General features: G+C 38.5%; 1 protein-coding gene across 2 annotated transcripts in view; it reads left to right on the top strand.

Annotated features, from left to right (window-relative positions):
* Positions 1–18,982, top strand: part of ADGRA3 (adhesion G protein-coupled receptor A3) — a 64,346-nt gene that overhangs the window by 23,075 nt on the left and 22,289 nt on the right. For both annotated transcript variants that reach the window (XM_042468437.1, XM_042468436.1), the window contains exons 2-7: positions 5,136–5,207; positions 11,758–11,829; positions 13,190–13,261; positions 15,867–15,938; positions 16,874–17,034; positions 18,291–18,504. In XM_042468437.1, the coding sequence (XP_042324371.1) occupies positions 5,136–5,207; positions 11,758–11,829; positions 13,190–13,261; positions 15,867–15,938; positions 16,874–17,034; positions 18,291–18,504 (663 nt within the window). The remainder of the gene's footprint in view (positions 1–5,135; positions 5,208–11,757; positions 11,830–13,189; positions 13,262–15,866; positions 15,939–16,873; positions 17,035–18,290; positions 18,505–18,982) is intronic.

Raw genomic sequence — 18,982 nt, forward strand, 5'->3', positions numbered from 1 at the left:
GATTTACATTAGCAAGACTACAGTCATACAGAATTTATAATTTGTTTGATCACATCACATGCTGTTTTTAAGACTCACCTCAGTTTCAACAGCAGTTTGTCATACAGTATTGCAGAGTCTCCTGTTTTTTGGGGGGGGGGGGAAACAGAAAAATTCCTTGCATTTGATACTTTAATGTTTAAACAAACACCAATTTAAATCTGTTTTTAAAATATATTTTCTGCCCCAAATACCTTCTATGTATTAAGAATACATATACTTTAAGATGGATTTAGCATTCCCATGCAAGCTTATCTCAACATGTTTCACTGGACTAAGCGAAACTTACTATTTAGTACTGTGCATGAAACTGAGTGTAAGCAAGTGCCCAGAACTTTCCAGAAGATGTAGATAATGGGCACCATACATATTTCTCCTAGAGGTGAAACATGAATGACTTTGCCATTTCAGTGGTAGAGACATCAGTTTAATAATAAAACGAGAGTTCAAGATCATTGTTATGTTAGATCATTCAGTGAATGAGCTAACATGGATTATAGTGCTAGAGGTTGTTTACTACTTTATACACTCATGTATAAGTCTAGAAATTTAGGTTAAAAATTGACCCCAAAAACCCATCAACCTATCCATGGGTCAGTGTAAGTACTGTATCTTAACTCTTATTTAAAAGAAGGAACCATCTCCTGGTGAAAAGCAAGAGTATAATATGTGAATCACTGACACCCTCTGCTCTCTCATCCATCCAGTCTTAAGAGTAAACACAAAGAGTTATATCTGCTAGAATTGTGTAAGTTCTTTTGCTTTTGTAAGTTCTTTTGTTTTGCTTTGCTTCATCCTTTAGATCATTTGCTATAGGCCCCTAAATTTTACCCTCAACTTATCGACATATCATAGCAAAATCCATAATTTTGGCCGCAAAACTTGCTCTCGACTTATACATGAGGTTGACAAGTATATACAGTGGTACCCCGGGATACGAATTACCCAGCTTACGAATTTTTCGGGATACGAAAAAATCCCATAGGGATTTATTGTTTCGGCTTACGAAGGTTTTTTCGGGTTACGAAAAAACCTCGGCGCTATTTTCAATGGAGCCGCGGCAGAGCCGCGGCTTTTTTTCCATTAGCGCCTATGGCAATTCAGGTTACGAAGGTTTTTCGGGTTACGAAATTAGCCGCGGAACGAATTAATTTCGTAACCCGAGGTACCACTGTACAGTAATTCTTGATCATCAGTATGAAGCCATAATAGAAGTTTGTGACCTATTGTATGGTTAAGTGTTTTCTCTACAATTTTGTTTTGTTTTGTTTTGTTTACAACAAAACAAAACTCAGGGCCTGAGCAAACAGAGAGGAAAAAAAAGGTTGGTCCTGGTTTTCCCCAAACTGGTTGGAGACCCCCTCTGTCCACACAGGCTGCTTTCAAGGCTGTGAAACACCCATGGGCAGTCCACACCATGCAGCATCAAGTTGCACCTCTTGAGAGGGGGGTTAATCTCCCTACTACGCATGCACGTCATTGCACAAAACAACCAACCAGCAATTGCCTTCCTCTTCCCACCCAGCTGCCATCCCATTGGATGCCCTGTGTGACCAGCCACACAATCACACAATAAATACATTGCCCGTAGAGTGCATTGGTCCGCCCAGTCACACATTGGCAAAGCACAATCATAGAGACTCACTGTATATGCCTACTTTGCACCCTTTACTCCATGCTCCCCTGTTACACTGACCAGTTTGTTTATGTTTTAATTACATCCATTATGTTATTGGCATCTTCCCATGTTTGCCCTACTTTCGCACCATGAAGTGTGTGACAGCTTGATGCAATGGGCTGATGGTGCATCTGGCCACTCGTGTGCCTGTATGTTCAAATGAAAAAAACTGTATGGTGAGCAATAGCCCTGGGAACTGCCTCTGTCTAGACCCAGGTCCTGTGCTCCAGATCACTTCCTTATGCTGCCAGGGGTTTCCCACATTCCCGTACTTATGCTGTGCTGTTTATATGCCAGTGCAATGATGAACATTTTTTGCATTAAAGCAGAGCATCAGGGCTTCTTTTTGCTCTGGAATGCAGTTTTGTGATCGTTTTCTCCTGGTTCTGCCCTGTGCATCATATAAATAGATAGGCTTCAAGTCAGTTTGAGGCCACTTTATTTTGCCAGTGTGGACAATCCCAAAAATTTTGAATTCACCTTTTGAAAATTCTACATTTGCATTTAAATTCTGAAAGCCAGCATGTTGTAGTGGTTTAATTGTTGGAGTAAGACACTGGAAGACCAGGGTTGAAATCCCTGCTCAGCCATGGAAACCCACTGAGTGACCTTGAGCAAGCCACATTCTCTCAGCCTCAGAGGAAGGCAAGGGCAACCCCCCTCTGACCAATTAATGCCAAGCACCCTGTGATAGGTTCTCATTAGGGTCGCCATAAGTCAGAAATGGCTTGAAGACACACAGCGACAGCAACATTGAGATTTGAATTGCTTTTAACTTATAGGTAATGTAACCAACAGTTAAAATTAATTTAAGTATTATACATTCATTTAAATAAAAATCCAATTCACTTTTTTAAAAAATAGTTTTTATCTACTCTGCTCTTGCAACCTTGAAGATATGGTGGATTGCTTGTTGATTTATATCTATGAATGGAACATCCATCTGTCAGTGAGCTGCTATATGCTAGGAAGAAAGTGAACATAATACTGAAGAAGTTATCAAAGTGGGTTAGCTTGAGGGGATCTACTGAAACTGCTAAGTCTTTGAGAAGATTTTAGGTTTGATATGAACTAAATGGTTTCTTAAAAAATCAGTTTGTGTCGGGGTTGTTTTTTTGAAGAAGTCCAATCTTAAAATGAAATTAGAATCCAGATCTATAACCAAACTGGAATTAATGCAAATATGTTAATGCTTACAATCTCAAAACTGAATACATGACCCACTGTCATACATATCAAGTTAAAAACTTTTACATGTAAAAAAAACCCCCAGATTTTTGAAGTCCAACTTTCTAGTTCTAGCATACATTATGGTTGTTGTTGTTGCTGCAGCTGTTGTTGTATACCTTCAAGTCATTTCTGACATGATGACCGTAAGGCGACCCTATCATGGGGTTTTCTCTGCAATTTTCTTCAAAGGGTGTTTGCCATTGCAGTCCTTTAAGGCTGAAAAAGCATGATTTGGTTTAAACCCTGCTGTCCAAAGTTGCATTCCAGCACTCAAACCACTACACCACATTGACTCTATTATTAACTTGATTATTTGGAGCTCAGGGCAGATCAATTTTCACAGGCTTTTAATCTATACTTACTCTTCAAATATACCACCCTATATTTCACTAGGATTGTTCTCTTAGCCTTCCTTGGTGATCTTGTACTGTCATCCGCTGCTTTTTGACAGTCCATGTTTCTACAGTCCATGTTTTAGACACTAACCAGCAGAACTACTTCTCTACTTCATCCATCCCATCATTCAAAATCTCACCCAATTAAAAATGTTCCCATGAAGAAGGGCGTAGATTGTTGTTGTGGGCTTTGTGCAGGTGTTTTTCATTTGTAAGCATTTCCCCCCTTTATCCTGCCCACGCCCCATCCATCCCTTGATCCTCCTCTTATCTCATCCCATGCATTCCAACCACATGCATCATGTTCTTGCGCTCATAGCAACCTCATCAGTGCCTTGGTCATCTTAAAATACTGGGTTCTGCATTTTGGTGATTTCTGGTTTTTGACTCTGCTCTGGTCTCTAACTTGTCAAATAAGTGAAATCGCCTGTACTTCCATGTTATGCCTTCTAACCATTTGAACTCTATCATTTATTCTGTTCTCAAATTTATAAATAATAAGGGCTCTGTTCATCAAACGATACCAGCTATTTAAAAAAAACCTCTGAACTGTCCTGTAACTGCCAACCTTGCTTCTAAAAACTCAGCGCTCCTTTGCCTTAATCCTTGCTTTCACACACACACACACACTCTATGATGATGTTAAGCTGTAGCCGGTGCAGAAGGAGGAGGCATTTTCAGAAGCAGCAACATCCAGTTCCCTTTCGCCTTAATCCCCATTTCCCCATCCCCAACAATGTTAAGTTAAGGCTATCTAGAGTGAGTGAATCAGCGTGGATGGAGGAGGCGTTTGGAGAAGCAGCAACATCCAGTGGCTCTTTGCCTTCTTTTCTACTTCCCCCTTCTTCTCTCACTCTACCTGGCCTTTGCTTAACATCATTGTCCAGGCCTTGGGAGGGCAGAGGTGGCAGGGGACACATGCATCAAGCTAGCAGTGGGGCGATGAAGAGTTTACTGGAGCAGCAGCACATGGGCTGAGCAAGGCAAACTAAGTAAACCAGCCAGTGAGAGGGAAAATGTGTGAATGGGTGAGGGAGCAGACAGGTGAACTGGGCAGAAGCCACCTCTGTCAGGGACTGCATGCACCATGGGTAGGAGGGGACTGTTGGCAGGAAAGGAGATGGAGAGGAGAAGGAGGGCAACAAGAATGAGCCACTGTTGCCACTGTCGCTATCCTAGTCATACCACTCCTTTCATGTTCTCATCTTTCTCTTCCTTCTTGAGAAAAGTATGACAACACTGGAAGAGTCTCTTAGCCTAAAGTAGTTCACAGGATTGTTGTGAGGATAAAAATATGAAAAGGTCTATATAGACTGACTTAAACTCTTTGGAGGAAAGTTGTGATATAAATGTAACAAAATACATAAATAAATAATCAAGCAGCAGAAGAGTTTGTATGTGTGATTGTATGCTGCTCTCCCCAGTTCTTTATACTTTACTATGACCACCACACCCTGCATGGAAGAAGAATAAGAGAATAAAGTCAGATGAGAAAAGGGCTCAGGAGTATAGGACTCGGTCAACTTATTCATTTTCTGCTTATACATTATTGCAGAGGGTCTTAGTAGGAACTGTCATTTGACCTCGGCAGTTTCTGGAGTGTCAGATAAAGTGGTAGGTGTTGCCAGTGTTGGAGTTTAGCTTTGGGGCCAATTCTCCATACTCTTAGGTAGTTCCATCTCTTTTAAACAAAGATAATGAGAGCAGTAGAAATTTTATCCTGGTGCCACTGTATTTGTTCATTCATTTGCTTCCTTGGAATCTCCTTGTAATGTTCTTTCGCTGTTTTGTAGGATTCTTAGCAACAATAAGATATCAGGATTGAAGAATGGTTCCTTTGCTGGATTAAGTCTTCTTGAACGATTGTAAGTATCTATATATATATAAAGTTTTGAGTATTGTGGGGAAAATCTAACATAGTTTCATTAAATGTATTTTATTGATGCTTTTTAAAAATAAAGATGTTCTAGCAATTGTAGTTGTATAAATATTTTTAAACAAAATTAGATTGTTTTGGGTCAAAAGAAATAAAAGAATAAGCACCAAGAAAGATGACACCTCAGTGCTTCTCAGGCAAATTTGGAGCTATAAGGATGGTGCAAAAGTTGTGTACTTTTAGATATTGTTCTACTGTTTGGTTTTATTTTGCAAGCTGAATTTTCAGCCGTGTGAGAAGACAGAAGCAGCCTGGAGAAAACACAGGAGGGCAGCAAAACATGTAGATGCTCCTTGAAAAGAGAGTGAACAAAGAATACCCGTGCCATTGCAAACAGCTTGTATGGAGGGATACTTGGTCTGTGTAGGTACCATGTCCCTCTTGACAATGAAAAAATAAGCCAGAGAAAACACTGGCATAAATGGATTCCTTTTCCCAAACACCAGTAACAATATATTCTGCAGTTAAGTTCCAGGTAATTTCACTATCTCACTCAGCAGAGAGTGAGGTACTGGTAGTTTTAAAATAATACACAAGTGCCTGGTGGTGAGAAGAGAGGCTGAAACACAGAGATGAAATCGCTGTTTCGATACAAGTAGAGGTGCAATATTAACTATAACTTAATATAGTTGATATGAATGACAAAATAACTGGCACAACTTTCTTTTGCTTTGAATCACTGTGTTGGGAAAACTGTACCTCGCATGTGTACAGTTAGAACATGCAGCTTATTGGCTTGTGGAGAACCTGCTAAATCTGCCTTCCAAGCTAGGATGGAATCTACCTGTATTTTTCCAGTCAGTTGATTTAGCTCTGTTACCTCCCATTACTTTCTGCATCATCTTAACTGTGCCACCTCTACTTGTGTAGCCTGGCTTCTTACTTTTTTATGACCTTCTAGGTTTCAGTGTGATAGAAAAGTACATAATTTTTTATCAGCAACATGTAAAATTATTAGCTATCTCCATATCAATACATAGGAATTTGTTTTTTTTGGGGGGGGGGAATAGAAACTTTACTTTATCATACAACCTCTTTTCTTACTTCCATTTCTATTCTTATAAATTGTCCTTTTATAAACAACTGTGGAGGTCACCCTTAGTAAGTAGATGATCTTTTATTAATGAGCAAGAAAAGGTTAAGACTAGCCTAAAGTGTTTTTTCCAAATACCAAGATTTAAATTATTTCTGAACTTAAAGAATTATGCTTTTAAAAAAAGCAAAGAGCTAGACAAGTGTACTAGCTGGAACATTCTGTAAAGCAGATTTGTGTGTCACTAATGCAGTCACTTTCTTCCTTCAAATTTTCAAGCTATTTTGAAGCTTGCATATTTTGCTAATTAAAGTTAATCAGCTGAAATATGAAGATGGTAATCTGGAAAGCTTTCCAAGCATCTCAGCAATTGAATCCTGCAGCCTAAAGTACTTATGATATATACAGTTTAATGCAGGGTTGGTGATACAGACATTGTTCTTACACCCCTTTCTTTTTGTAGAAGATGGAAAGTTCTTATACTTGTCAATTGGTATCTCACTGCTTGGTTACCTAGACTTCATGTTTGCAGACAATAGAATAATTTAGTAGGTGGATCAGAATTCCCCTTAAGAATAATGTTAAGTTTTAGATTTTTAGGAAATGTTCGATTCAGAACAATAAACACTGAGTATCCCTTATCTGGAATTCCATAATACATCAAAAGGCAAAATTGTCCACATGGGTAGCTGAGAGCGTGTCACTTTTGCTTTCTGATGGTTCATTGTACACAAACTTTGTTTCATGCACAAAATTATTAAAAAATACTGTGTATAAAAGTATCTTCAGGCTATGTGCATAAAGTGTTTATGAAACAAATCAGTACAGTGGGCCCTCGGTATCTGTGGGGGATCTGTTCCAAATCCCCCTGCGGATGCCAAAATCCACGGATCCTTAAGTCCCGTTGACTTCAATGATGGCACAGTCACACAGCCACATCACCATTGAAGACAATGGCACTTTGGAGGAACTTCCTTCTCATCCTCTTCTCCCCCCCCCCCCAACTGCTTGTTTCTCACCACCGCTTTCTTCTCACACCGTGCCACACCTTCCTCCTCCTGCCTTGTGCTGTGCCACGCCTTCTCCTCTTCCTCTTCCTCCCACCTCTCCTTCCTCCTCTTCCCACCTCGCCTTCCTCCTCTTACTCCCACCTCACCTTCCTCTCTCCTTGCCTTCCTCCTCACACTGGACTGCACCTTCCTTCTCTTCCTCCTGCCTCCCCTTCCTCCTCTTTCTCCTTGGGCCATACCTTCTATTCCTCCACTTCTTCCTCCTGCCTTACCTTCCTCCTCTTACTTGCTGGGCTGCTCCTTCCGCTTCCTCTTTCTCCCGCCTCGCTTCCTCCTCCTCCCACCTTGTGCTTTACTGCACCTTCTCCTCCTCTTCCTCCTCCTCACTCTGTGCCTTCTTCCTCCTCCCACCTTGTACCATGCTACGCCCTCTTCCTCCCAGCTCACACTGCACTACGTCTTCTTCCTCTTACTCTTGCGCCACGCCTTCCACCTCCTCCTCTGCCCTCCCCTCCACGACCTTGCTATCCGTGGATGCTCAAATCCACAGATGGCAAGTCTGTAGATAAGGAGAGCCCACTGTATACAGAGAGCTCTAGTAGCAACTTTTGAGACTACCGTAATTGAAAGAAGGAAGCTCGAAGGATGAGCTTTCATAGACTTAAGCCTATTTCCTCAGATACACTTATGAAACATAAATGAATTTCTTGTTTGGACCTGGTCGCATCTCTAAGATATCCCGTTATGTATTTATAAATATTACAAAATCTGAAAAAAATCCAAAATCTAAAACACTTTTGGTCCCAAGCATTTTGGATAAAGGATATTCAACTTATTGGTATTTCTATATATATTGTGTAAAACAGTCCACTTATGTACTTATATATCCCTGATGGAGATCCATCAGATCTTTCATAGGCACTTCATAATCTAGTACATTTCCTTAACAATTTAAATATTTTTAGTTCATTCATTGTAATCCATTGTTAACTTTATTAACAAATCCTTGAATTTTATTTTTAAGCCCAAGTGCAATTCAAGTTAAATCCTCCCTTTAGTTTAGTTGTTCTTAACCTGTGGTCCCTTCTTCTAAGAGATCTGAGTCTGAAGAAAACTCAAAATTGACAGTCCAAAGAAATGGGATTTAAGAATCCCTTCCTTTCAGTGTCCGGGAACACTGCCAACCTGGCCACCTGTGTAAACAAATGGGTTTCATAGAAAAGACAGAAATGAGAAGTCTAAAATGTCGTGTTATGAATCCCCCAAAGATGCCGGGAACAGAGAGAACCATTTCTGGATTCCCAAGGCTAAGCCTCCATAGCAACCACAAAATTGAACACTAAGGTTTTTTTAAAATGCTATAAAACCCTGGAAATTACAACAGTTATTTGCCAGCCTGCCTGCTGTTGACTGAAATGAAGTTGCTATCTTTCAGGTGGGTTTGCTGACCCATAGCAACAGTTTTCACCAGGGGTAAACAACAGTTTTCAATTCACCATACTCTTATCAAAATGTCAATTAAAAGACACTAGAAACTACTCTCTGAAATAATGACTACAGTTGGTTCTCCATATGCATGGATTCTGCATTGATGGATACCTCATTGTATATAATTGGGACTTGAACATTCATGGATTATGGTATTCATTTAGGGGGGAGGGTTCCTGGAACCAAACCCCAGAATAGCAAAGGCACACTGTACATACACAGAATATGTTGAAATAATTCCATGTTATTTAAAAATGTTGAAATATTATTGAAAATTATTGCAAATCTGCCTTAAAGGAAGAATACGCACCTAGACTATGAAGTGGCTATACAAGGAAATAATGTTTTATTCTCTGTTACTGAGAACAAATATGCCAACAAAGTTGTTAGATTTATAGTACTTTCTAACAAACTGAAATGCTGATATTAAGAAAGGTACTCATTTTACCAACCTACAAAAGGATGGACATCAACCTTGAGCCCTAGGATTGAACTCAAAACATTGTGGCTGCAGTACCAGCGTTTAAAAGCTGCATGAACAGGGCTACAAAGATACAAGAAATCTAGCTATACCTAAATTGCTCTTCAGGTCCTTAGAGGTCTGCAAACAGAGGCTGGATGGCCATCTGTCGGGGATGCTTTGATTGTGATTTCCTGCATGGCAGGGGGTTGGACTGGATGGCCCTTGCAGTCTCTTCCAACTCTGTGATTCTATGATTCTAAGTCATTTCTGACTTACAGCAATCCTCAGGGGTTTTCTTGGCAAAATATGTTCAGAGGAGGTTTGCCATTGCCATCAATTGCATAAATTACTTCACTATAAACTTTGGGCCAGTACAGACGGCCCTAAAGAGGCAGCTTGATGCCGCCCCTTTGAGCACCAGATTTGGGCCACAGCAACCACACACTGCTGCCTCGAACAGGCGTTTTTCCAGCCCAAAAAGAAGCAGCAAAATGCCTCCCATTTTTGGGGCAGAAAAAAGCAACCCTTTCCATGGTGTTAGCAGCTCTTCTGCACTCTTGCAGCATGTCAAGCTGCCACACAAACCATACTAAAAAGGGGTCCAAACCTTTAACATTGTTTTCCCCCAAAAAAGCCCAAAGGGGTTGGGAGTGGGGAATAAAAAGAAATTCAAATGTAAAAAAGTGTCCCTGGCTCCCAAATAGCAGAAACAATCCAGAAGAACACAGTCGGCCCTTCTTAAACACAGATTTTTTTATTCATGGATTCAAGCATCCATGGTTTGAAAATGTTCAAAAAAAAGTATAAATTGCAAATATCAAACCTTGATTTTCCATTTTTTATAAGGGACACCATTTTGCTATATCATTATATTTAATGGGACTTGAGCATCCACGGATTTTGTTATCCACGGAGGATCTTGGAACCAAATCCCGGTGGATAACTAGGGTCTACTATACCAGTAAAATGTTTTCCTGAAAATGTCTGTAAGCTCCCTTAGAGGGGAGCAAAAACATGCCCCAGAAGTATTGTGGCACTTTGGAGAGAGGGTTCAAAAATTCAAAAAGAGTTGTTGGTGCAGTGGACAGTGTGGCCATCCAAGGTTTCCTGTGGGTCAGTGCAGCCCCCTAACAGTTGTCCACTTCTGAGGTAGAGCTATATGTAGCATCCAGCCACTATAGACAACTCTCTGGTCCAGCCTAGATAGCTTCTGTCCTGTTGCAGCTATGCTTTTCCAGAAGGAGTGGGAAGAGGTATTGTTTCTGTCAGCAACCTGGTTAGGAGAGATGAAAAGCAACCCCAAGATGGTTGATATATTTCTGGAATGAAAAATTGTTGGTCTTTCCCTGCCATCTGTCTTGAGGTCACAGCAGATAGCTAGGAACTTGATGAGCTCAGGAGAGGATACAGGTGTGGCTGCCTTCAGTGAAGGGTAGAACTGTATCTCTTTTGTCTCACAGCTCTGTGAGTATTGTGTACACCAAATGTAGTTCACATACAGGTTTGTTAACTATGAATTGGAGCCAGAAGAACAACTAACAACATTAAAATAATTATTTAATTCTTGGATTCATCTTTGAACCCAGGTTTCTGTGATAGCCAGGAATGTGTTTGCATACTTAAAGCTTGTGTGCCAACTGTGATCTTTCCATGAGATGCTGAATCTGGCTACAGTGGTACACACCTTAATTACATCCCATTTGGGCTGTTGTAACAAGCTTTACCTGGGACTGACTTTGAAGGGTGTATAGAAGCTGCAGTCAGAGCGTTAAATAGGGCAGGTTACAGAGGCCATACTACTCCCCTGTTAAAACAGCTCCACTGTCCGCCAGTTTGCTTCCTGGCAATATTCAAAGTCCTGGATATGGGCTGTAAAATCCTATATGACTCAGACTGTCTGGCAGACCATAGCTCCCTATGTATGACCATGCCCAGGCCCTGAAATCATGAGAGGCCCTTCTGTCTGTCTCACTACTATCACGGACATGGTTGGTGTAGACACAAGATAGTGACTGCCTGAAGACTCTGGAACTACCCAAGAAGGTCAGAATGTCATCCTTCCTGCTATTCTTACATTGCCTGGTGAAGACCTATCTATTCTGGCAAGCATCTAAAATGGAAAACTTTCAAAGAATTGACTAAGAATGGTGCTTTGTTTTAGGCTGATTTATTTTAATTGCTTTTTATTTTTTGATGATTTTTTTTGAAGTGTAGTGTTAAATCTAATGTTCTGAATAGTTTAATCCTATTTCAATGTTCATTTTTGGTATGTTTTTAGGTGTATTGTGTTTTTGAATTGTAAGCAGTCTAAAGTCCCATTTTGGAGGAAAGATGGAATATAAAAATAGGATTTTTTTTCTAGATTCTTTTACTGGGGGGAGTATATTACTTTCGCTCCCATGTAGTCAAGTAGTTTTCCAGTTTGAAAATTCTGTTTTGAGATTACTTTTTAAATGACAAAACATTGTACTTTTTTTTTCAACAGGGACCTTAAGAACAATCTTATTAGTGTTATAGATCCAGGAGCCTTTATAGGACTTTCATCTTTAAAAAGACTGTAAGTATTTGTTCTTGATAACCTGGAATTAAGTGCAGTGTCAGGAGGTAGCTGTTTGTGTATAGCCTGTCGTAAAGTTCATTTTATATGTTTAAAAATCCCTTACAACCATGGGTACTTTACAGTGTCTTCTTGGTGTTATTTAGTGCTTGAGTTATTTTTCATGTTTTAAAATACTGTGTACAATTTTTATTACACCATCTTTTAAAAATGTATATTTGGAGAACATACAGAAAAGGATAACTAAAATTAGAAAGTGTTTGTATTACGCTTAAAGAAGACAGCTCAAGAGCTTAGGCCTAGGGCAAGAAACAAGTACAGTAGTGACTTGTTTTGATAATACTGTGCTTCTTCTCTCCATTCAACATTATTGTATGAACTACAACCCATATCTAGTGATTTGTTCTAGCGAGACTAGACCCGTTGGATTGCTGGGACTTATACAAAAGTTAACTCACCATTTCCTCAGTGTATCTAATTTCAGTGAAGAATAAAAATTGGATTTAAACCAAAGTGTTATGGTTAGTCAATTATATACACACTTTCTAGAAAGTAAGCCCAATTGAACTCACTGAGATTTATTCCAGAATTGCCCTATAAATCTGACATCTTTAATTACTAACACTTTTAACAATGCTTTTTTATCTTTTGTATTTCTTAATGTACAAGTACCCTCCCCGTATACTTGGTGCTTCAGTTTTGGATTTGATTGCTGTTTTGTTTTGTTTTTACTTTTGTTTTTAAAATGTACTTGAATTAAATTAGTTTATCAGTGTATTGATGTGCAGTCCAGTCAGTCATCTTTAAGCATCTCTGATTCTAATCATAATGACCAGTGTTCTGTGTCAGCTACTTAGTTATGTATCATTAAGTAACTCTCCTGGCTCAACCTACCCTCCCTCCCCCCGCCAAACCTGATGGAAATGTCATGCTCAGATTGCCAGCAAAGTGGACCTCTTTTTTTCCCATGCAGCTGATGCGTGTTAAAGTATATTGGAGGGGAGTTATGATTGTGGAAATAGTATCACAGATGTGAGTAAGTAGCAATCGTGAATACAGAACAATTATGGTCTTGGATAAGTAAATCTATGTAGCTGTTCCATGTTCATGATCACCACCTAGTCACAATAGTAACACTATGGCCACAATCATATCTCCACCTAACTTACTTTACCAGGCATCAGCTGCATGCAGAGAAGGAAGACAATTCTGCCTGCCATCAGAGCACAGGTAAATGATATTTCCATCGAGTTGGGGGCAGGAGATTTGGGCCAGGAGAGGTTATTTAAATATACTATGTCAAGTAAGAAATATATTGTATGCTGAAGCGATTTCTCACTTTTCCCTCCACTATTGACAGAGATTTAACAAACAACCAGATAGGATGCCTGAAAGCAGATATGTTTAAAGGACTTGCAAATCTAGTCAGATTGTAAGTATGTTTATATTAAATTAATTTTGATGTACACAATGACATTTAAGGTTTTTTTTTCTTCCTTATTTTGATGAAACCTTTTTACTAAACTATGGCCCCTTACAGACAGGCCAAAATAAAGCTGCTTCGGGTCACTTTGGAGGTATGCTGTTTAAATAATACATGCGTATTAAGAGCCCGGAAGCCACACCAAAGCCACAATCCCGTCCTAAGGACTTGTGCACAGCTTTGGTGCAGCTTCAAGACTCTTAATACACATGCATCATTTAAACAGCATACCTCCAAAGTGACTCGAAGCAGCTTTATTTTGGATGGCTGTATAGGGCCAATATTGTCAGTTTATTGATCAGATGATTAGTACATTGGATTGTCCTAGAGAGGAGAGGTTTCAAAATTCCAGAATTTTTACCAAAATGTTTACATTTTCTGCAGTAATAAAATGATATCTACTCCCTTCATGAAATTTGTATAGTTGCAGTTTTTAATTTAATTTTTCGGAGCTGGCAGCACATGTTGAGTTTCCTTATCTGGAATTCTGAAATAGAAATATTTGAAAAACCAAAACTTTTTTTAGTGGGTGTCTGAGATGGTGACACCTTTGAATTCTGGTGGTTTGTTACAAAGTCACAAAAACTTTGCTTCATTTATAAAATTACTGATTTTTTTTTATATAAAATTACTTTAAGGCTATATGCATAAGTTGTAATGACATGTTAATGAATTTTGTGTGTAAGCCAGAGTCCCATCTTCAAAATATTTTGTTATGTATTTACATGCAAATAAAGGTATTCAAAAATCCAAAATCCCAAACACCTCTGGTCCCAAATATTTTGGATAAGGGAGATTCAATGAATATTATAACTTTTGCTGGGAGAATCTTTGGAAGGTGTATTACAACTTGTATTGAAGGGGATAAATCTGCTTGGTACAGACTGGAGGGCATTGGATGATTGATGGTCTAAGTTGAAAAAGTAGGACCCCCTCAACACTGGAAATAAATAATCCCACTTTCACACAAGTTTGACCATTTGCACCGTAACACTTTTCCTTTTGAAAGACAGAAAAATGCCCTAGATAGAAAGACAATTAGACATGGAATACATGACCACTGTTTTTAACGAAAAGGCTTGCCAGGATGCATATTTTAAACTTTCTTTTAACAGATAACATAAATAGTTACAATTTGAAATGAAGCCTACTCGTATTGATCCAGAATAGGACTGGTCTCTCCAAAGTTTTGGAGAAAGGATAGAAAATCTAAAAGAAAGATGTGTCTGCAGGAACTGTTTAACAGGGCTCTTGGCTTAAGCCTCTGTCTCAGCCTCCATTTTCTACCTCCAGCGTAATAACTAGATAGAAGGAGCAAACTAGTAGAAGAGGGTTGAAAAAATCTAAGGGCAAATTGTGCAAGGTTTTGGTCATAACAGCTCTGATAATAACTAGAAAATTTCCCAACCCTAGGGAGAGAAAACACACTATCCTATGTAGTTTTTATTATTTTCTTTATCATTAGTAATATTTTTTTTATTTGAAAATCATTACTCGTTGTTGTTTAGATTTCATTATATGCTACCACCTGCTCTACAACTGGTGGATCTTTTGATATTATAATTGACAGAAAGATTGATCTGCATACATTTCCTGCTCCTTCCTTCCTTAATTTAATATATGTGTAGTGGTTTTCATGAATCAATACAGTAGACATTGATATATTACTATACAGTCATTGTGTACTGCATGTCTTTATGTTAAGATGCACACTAGTGATTGGTACAACATGAAAACAGTGCTGATATATCATAACTCATAACTGTATAGAACAAATGATGGAGTATATAATGCTACTCTATGCCTTTTCTATGATGTTAGAATTTAAACAGCAGTTGATATTCTAGTATTTCTTGCCAACACTGTGGGTGGCAGATAAACAAGTAAATTTATTCTTGGCATTTTGCTAAAGATACCATACCTCCTATTATTACACTCATGATCATTGGTATTACTTCAGCTCTCCAAATTTTCACATCTCTATACCCTAAAGGCACCAGATCCTGTCTGACCTTGGAAACTAAGCAGGGTCAGTCTTGGTTAGTATTTGGATGGGAGAATGCCAATGAATACCAGGTGCTGTAGGCTTTATTTCAGAGGAAGGAACTGGCAAAACCAGAATATTCTTTGCTTAAGAAAACCATATGAAATCCATGGGGTCACCATCGGTCAACAGACAACTTGAAAGCACATACACACAAATGCACACACAAGAAATTAGAATGGTCACACACGCACAGATATGAATCAATTTCAATTCTCCAAATTACAGTCCTTGAGTAGGCAAAGCAACACTAGCCATCTATAAAGACCAAGATTGTGGGACTTCTAAGTTCTGCAGAAGTACAAAAGATCTTATGTGTGGGAGGAGATAGAAGAAACTGGGGTAAAAGCCCATTGATAACTGAGCTTGCTTAACAGGCATGCAGTGCTCATTGTTGAATAACAGAAATTGGGAAGAACTGAATTAAGTGTCAGGCATGTTGAACTGGAGCAGTGCAGTATCTTATAGGCACACTTGTAAATATCTAATGTGATTTTTTTAATTGTCTAGAAATCTTTCTGGAAATCTGTTTTCATCACTTGCACAAGGAACATTTGATCATCTTACTTCACTGAAGTCTCTGTAAGTATAAATCTGAGTGTTTCATGTATGTGAGCATTAGTCTTCTAGTAGACTTTCTGTGAAAATTAAGTGCAGAACATCAAACCAAATTTGATTTCATATTATTTGAAATCAGTAATGCAGGAGGCATATTAACTTTGTCTAAGTAAAAACTGTCTGTCTGCATCTAAAAGTATATACACTTGTTCCTCTCTATTCACTAGGGTTAGGAGCATAAGACCCCCGTGAATATGGAAAAACCACAAATAACAAAAACACCATGTTTTACCTAGACACCTCTCTAGGTCCTCCAGTGCAATTCTGTGGTCAACGTCTGACAGACACTGACCATAGAACTGCCCTGGAGGAGCTACAAATGCTTAGTAGAGTATTCTCTTTAGGAATCTCTAGGTCTTTCAGTGCAACTTTTAGTTAAAGTTGGCCATAGAGTTGCACTGGAGGACATAGATATTCCTAGAGATAACATATTAATCAAATCCATGAATAATCAAATCCGCAAACATCAGAACCGCAAATATGGAGGGATGAGTGTACTTGCATCACTGATAATGATCTAAGCATATGTAAGTTTCAGACATAATTAGCCAGTTGCCTGATTGCCTATGACAAAAAAATTATGTCCAAATAACAGGATATAGATACTTGGGCTAAATGGTGGATGACATTTGGTTTATGTGATCACATAACTTTAAATTAATTTTTTTAAAAAAATACCCTTTGCGTTGGCAAATAGTCTAATAAAATGTTTGTACACTTATTATTTATAAGGCAGTAATTCATAATTGGATATTTTCAATAATCCAAAGTGGGATTGCATCTTGTTTACAGATTTCTGGGAACATCTTATTTATGTAGTCAACATATATACCACTTGAAATAAGATTTTATCTTGTCATATCAGAAACACTATCTCTTTTTTTGTGTATGTGTTCCAGAGAATTTCAGACTGATTATCTGCTGTGTGATTGTAATATGTTGTGGATGCAGCAATGGATGCAAGAAAGAAACATAACTGTTCGTGATACCAGATGTGCTTACCCAAAGTCACTTCAGGCTCAACCGGTTTTGAGTGTTAAGCCGGGGCTTCTAACATGTGGTAGGAAGAATGTTACAAGCAAACAATGCTGAATTGTTTTACAGTGGTGCCTCGGGTTACGAAATTAATTCGTTCCGCGGCCGCTTTCGTAACCCGAAAAGCCTTCGTAAGCCGAATTGCCATAGGCGCTAATGGGGAAAAGCCGCGTTTCGTGCGAAAAAGCCGAAAAAAGCACCAAAAATTTTCTTCGTATCCCGAAAAAACATTCGTAACCCGGAACAATGATTTCCTATGGGATTTTTTCGTATCCCGAAAATTTCGTAACCTGGGTATTTCGTATCCCGAGGTACCACTGTATATGTATTCCTTGTCAAAGTATACCTTTTACTTCTGTTTTCCTCTTAATTTGGTTTATTTTCACTTCTTTTCATTATGTTGTTCTACCATCATAGCTGGAATTTGGAGGAACTCTTTTTTTGCCGTCATGGAGAATTTGAAAACAGAATTATATATTTCACTGAAATATAGAAATACTGAATTGAACATTTTTACCAAATTGAGATGACAATCATTATTAGGGTGGATGCAGTCTAGTACTATATAGTATATTCATGGCAGGTTTCTTTCAACATAAGGAAGGAAGGGGTTGCATACAACTAAATGTTTGTATGCATCTCCTTCCCTCCTTATGAACCTAGGACAATCTAATAAAACCAATTGACTGTAGGTTCAGGACTGAATGAAGAAAGGAATAACTACTTCATGCTGCACATTATTAACCAGCAATGTTGATTTTTATTGTGTGCAACCCTGAGATCTTTAGATAGTTAGTCGGATATAAATGTTAAAATAAAAAAAATGAACACATTACTGCAGAATAGGGCAATAGCTAACAGTTCAATGGCCTTATAAAGACATTTGAACAATGAATAGAAGAGATAGTTGTTGGAAGCCCCAAATTAAGAAGTATTCCTTTTCATACTAGATGTTGCAGACAAACTGTAGGGGGAAGATCATGGAGGAAAATGCGACTAATGCATATGTACCTTCAGACAGTGATGCACGTGCATTTTAATACTGTACTAGGTTTTAAGCCATAGAATAATATGACAATGGAAAGTGGTCCTCATTTTACTCTGTAGCAGGATATATCATTTAGCCTGGTACTTCTAACATTGTTTCTAACTACATAACATGATAGTGTAATATTTTGATTTTTTAAAATTTGTTTTCACTTTTAGCAATATTAAAATATTAACTCTGATAAGTATGTATTTGAAACTTAGAGCATGGTATTTTGTTTCAATGGAATATAGGTCCCCCTCTGGAGCTGCCATCTTTCTACATGACTCCTTCTCATCGTCAGGTTGTGTTTGAAGGAGACAGTCTGCCTTTTCAGTGCATGGCTTCATATATTGATCAGGATATGCAGGTTCTGTGGTATCAAGATGGGAAGATAGTTGAAACAGATGAATCCCAGGGTATTTTTGTTGAAAAAAACATGATTCATAACTGCTCACTCATTGCAAGGTAAGGATTTGACAAAGCACTGGGATTTCTCTTAGTCATGTGTGACCCAAGAAAGAAATTTTCTTACACAGTCCATAACTATTTAGTGTTTATTTGAACTGTCTTCTGCAAAAGATAATTCAAACAAAGAAATAATTTTGCAAAACAGCCCTTTGTATATTCATTCCTTTTGCAAAGCCTCTGTTTTCAAGAGATTAGACACTTTCTGGACTAATACAATGTTACAGTTATCACAATTTCCTTGCTCATTTGTATTGGACAAATATTTTCTAACATAAATGGAGATACAGTGGTGCCTCAGGTTACGAAAGTAATTCGTTCCGCGGCCGCTTTCGTAACCCGAAAAGCCTTCGTAAGCCGAATTGCCATAGGCGCTAATGGGGAAAAGCCGCGATTCCGTGCGAAAAAGCCGAAAAAAAGCACCAAAAGTTTTTTCGTAACCCGAAAAAACATTCGTAACCCGGAACAATAATTCCCC

The sequence above is a fragment of the Sceloporus undulatus genome, chromosome 5, assembly GCF_019175285.1.
Source record: "Sceloporus undulatus isolate JIND9_A2432 ecotype Alabama chromosome 5, SceUnd_v1.1, whole genome shotgun sequence".
In the NCBI taxonomy this organism is placed as follows: Eukaryota; Metazoa; Chordata; class Lepidosauria; order Squamata; family Phrynosomatidae; genus Sceloporus; species Sceloporus undulatus.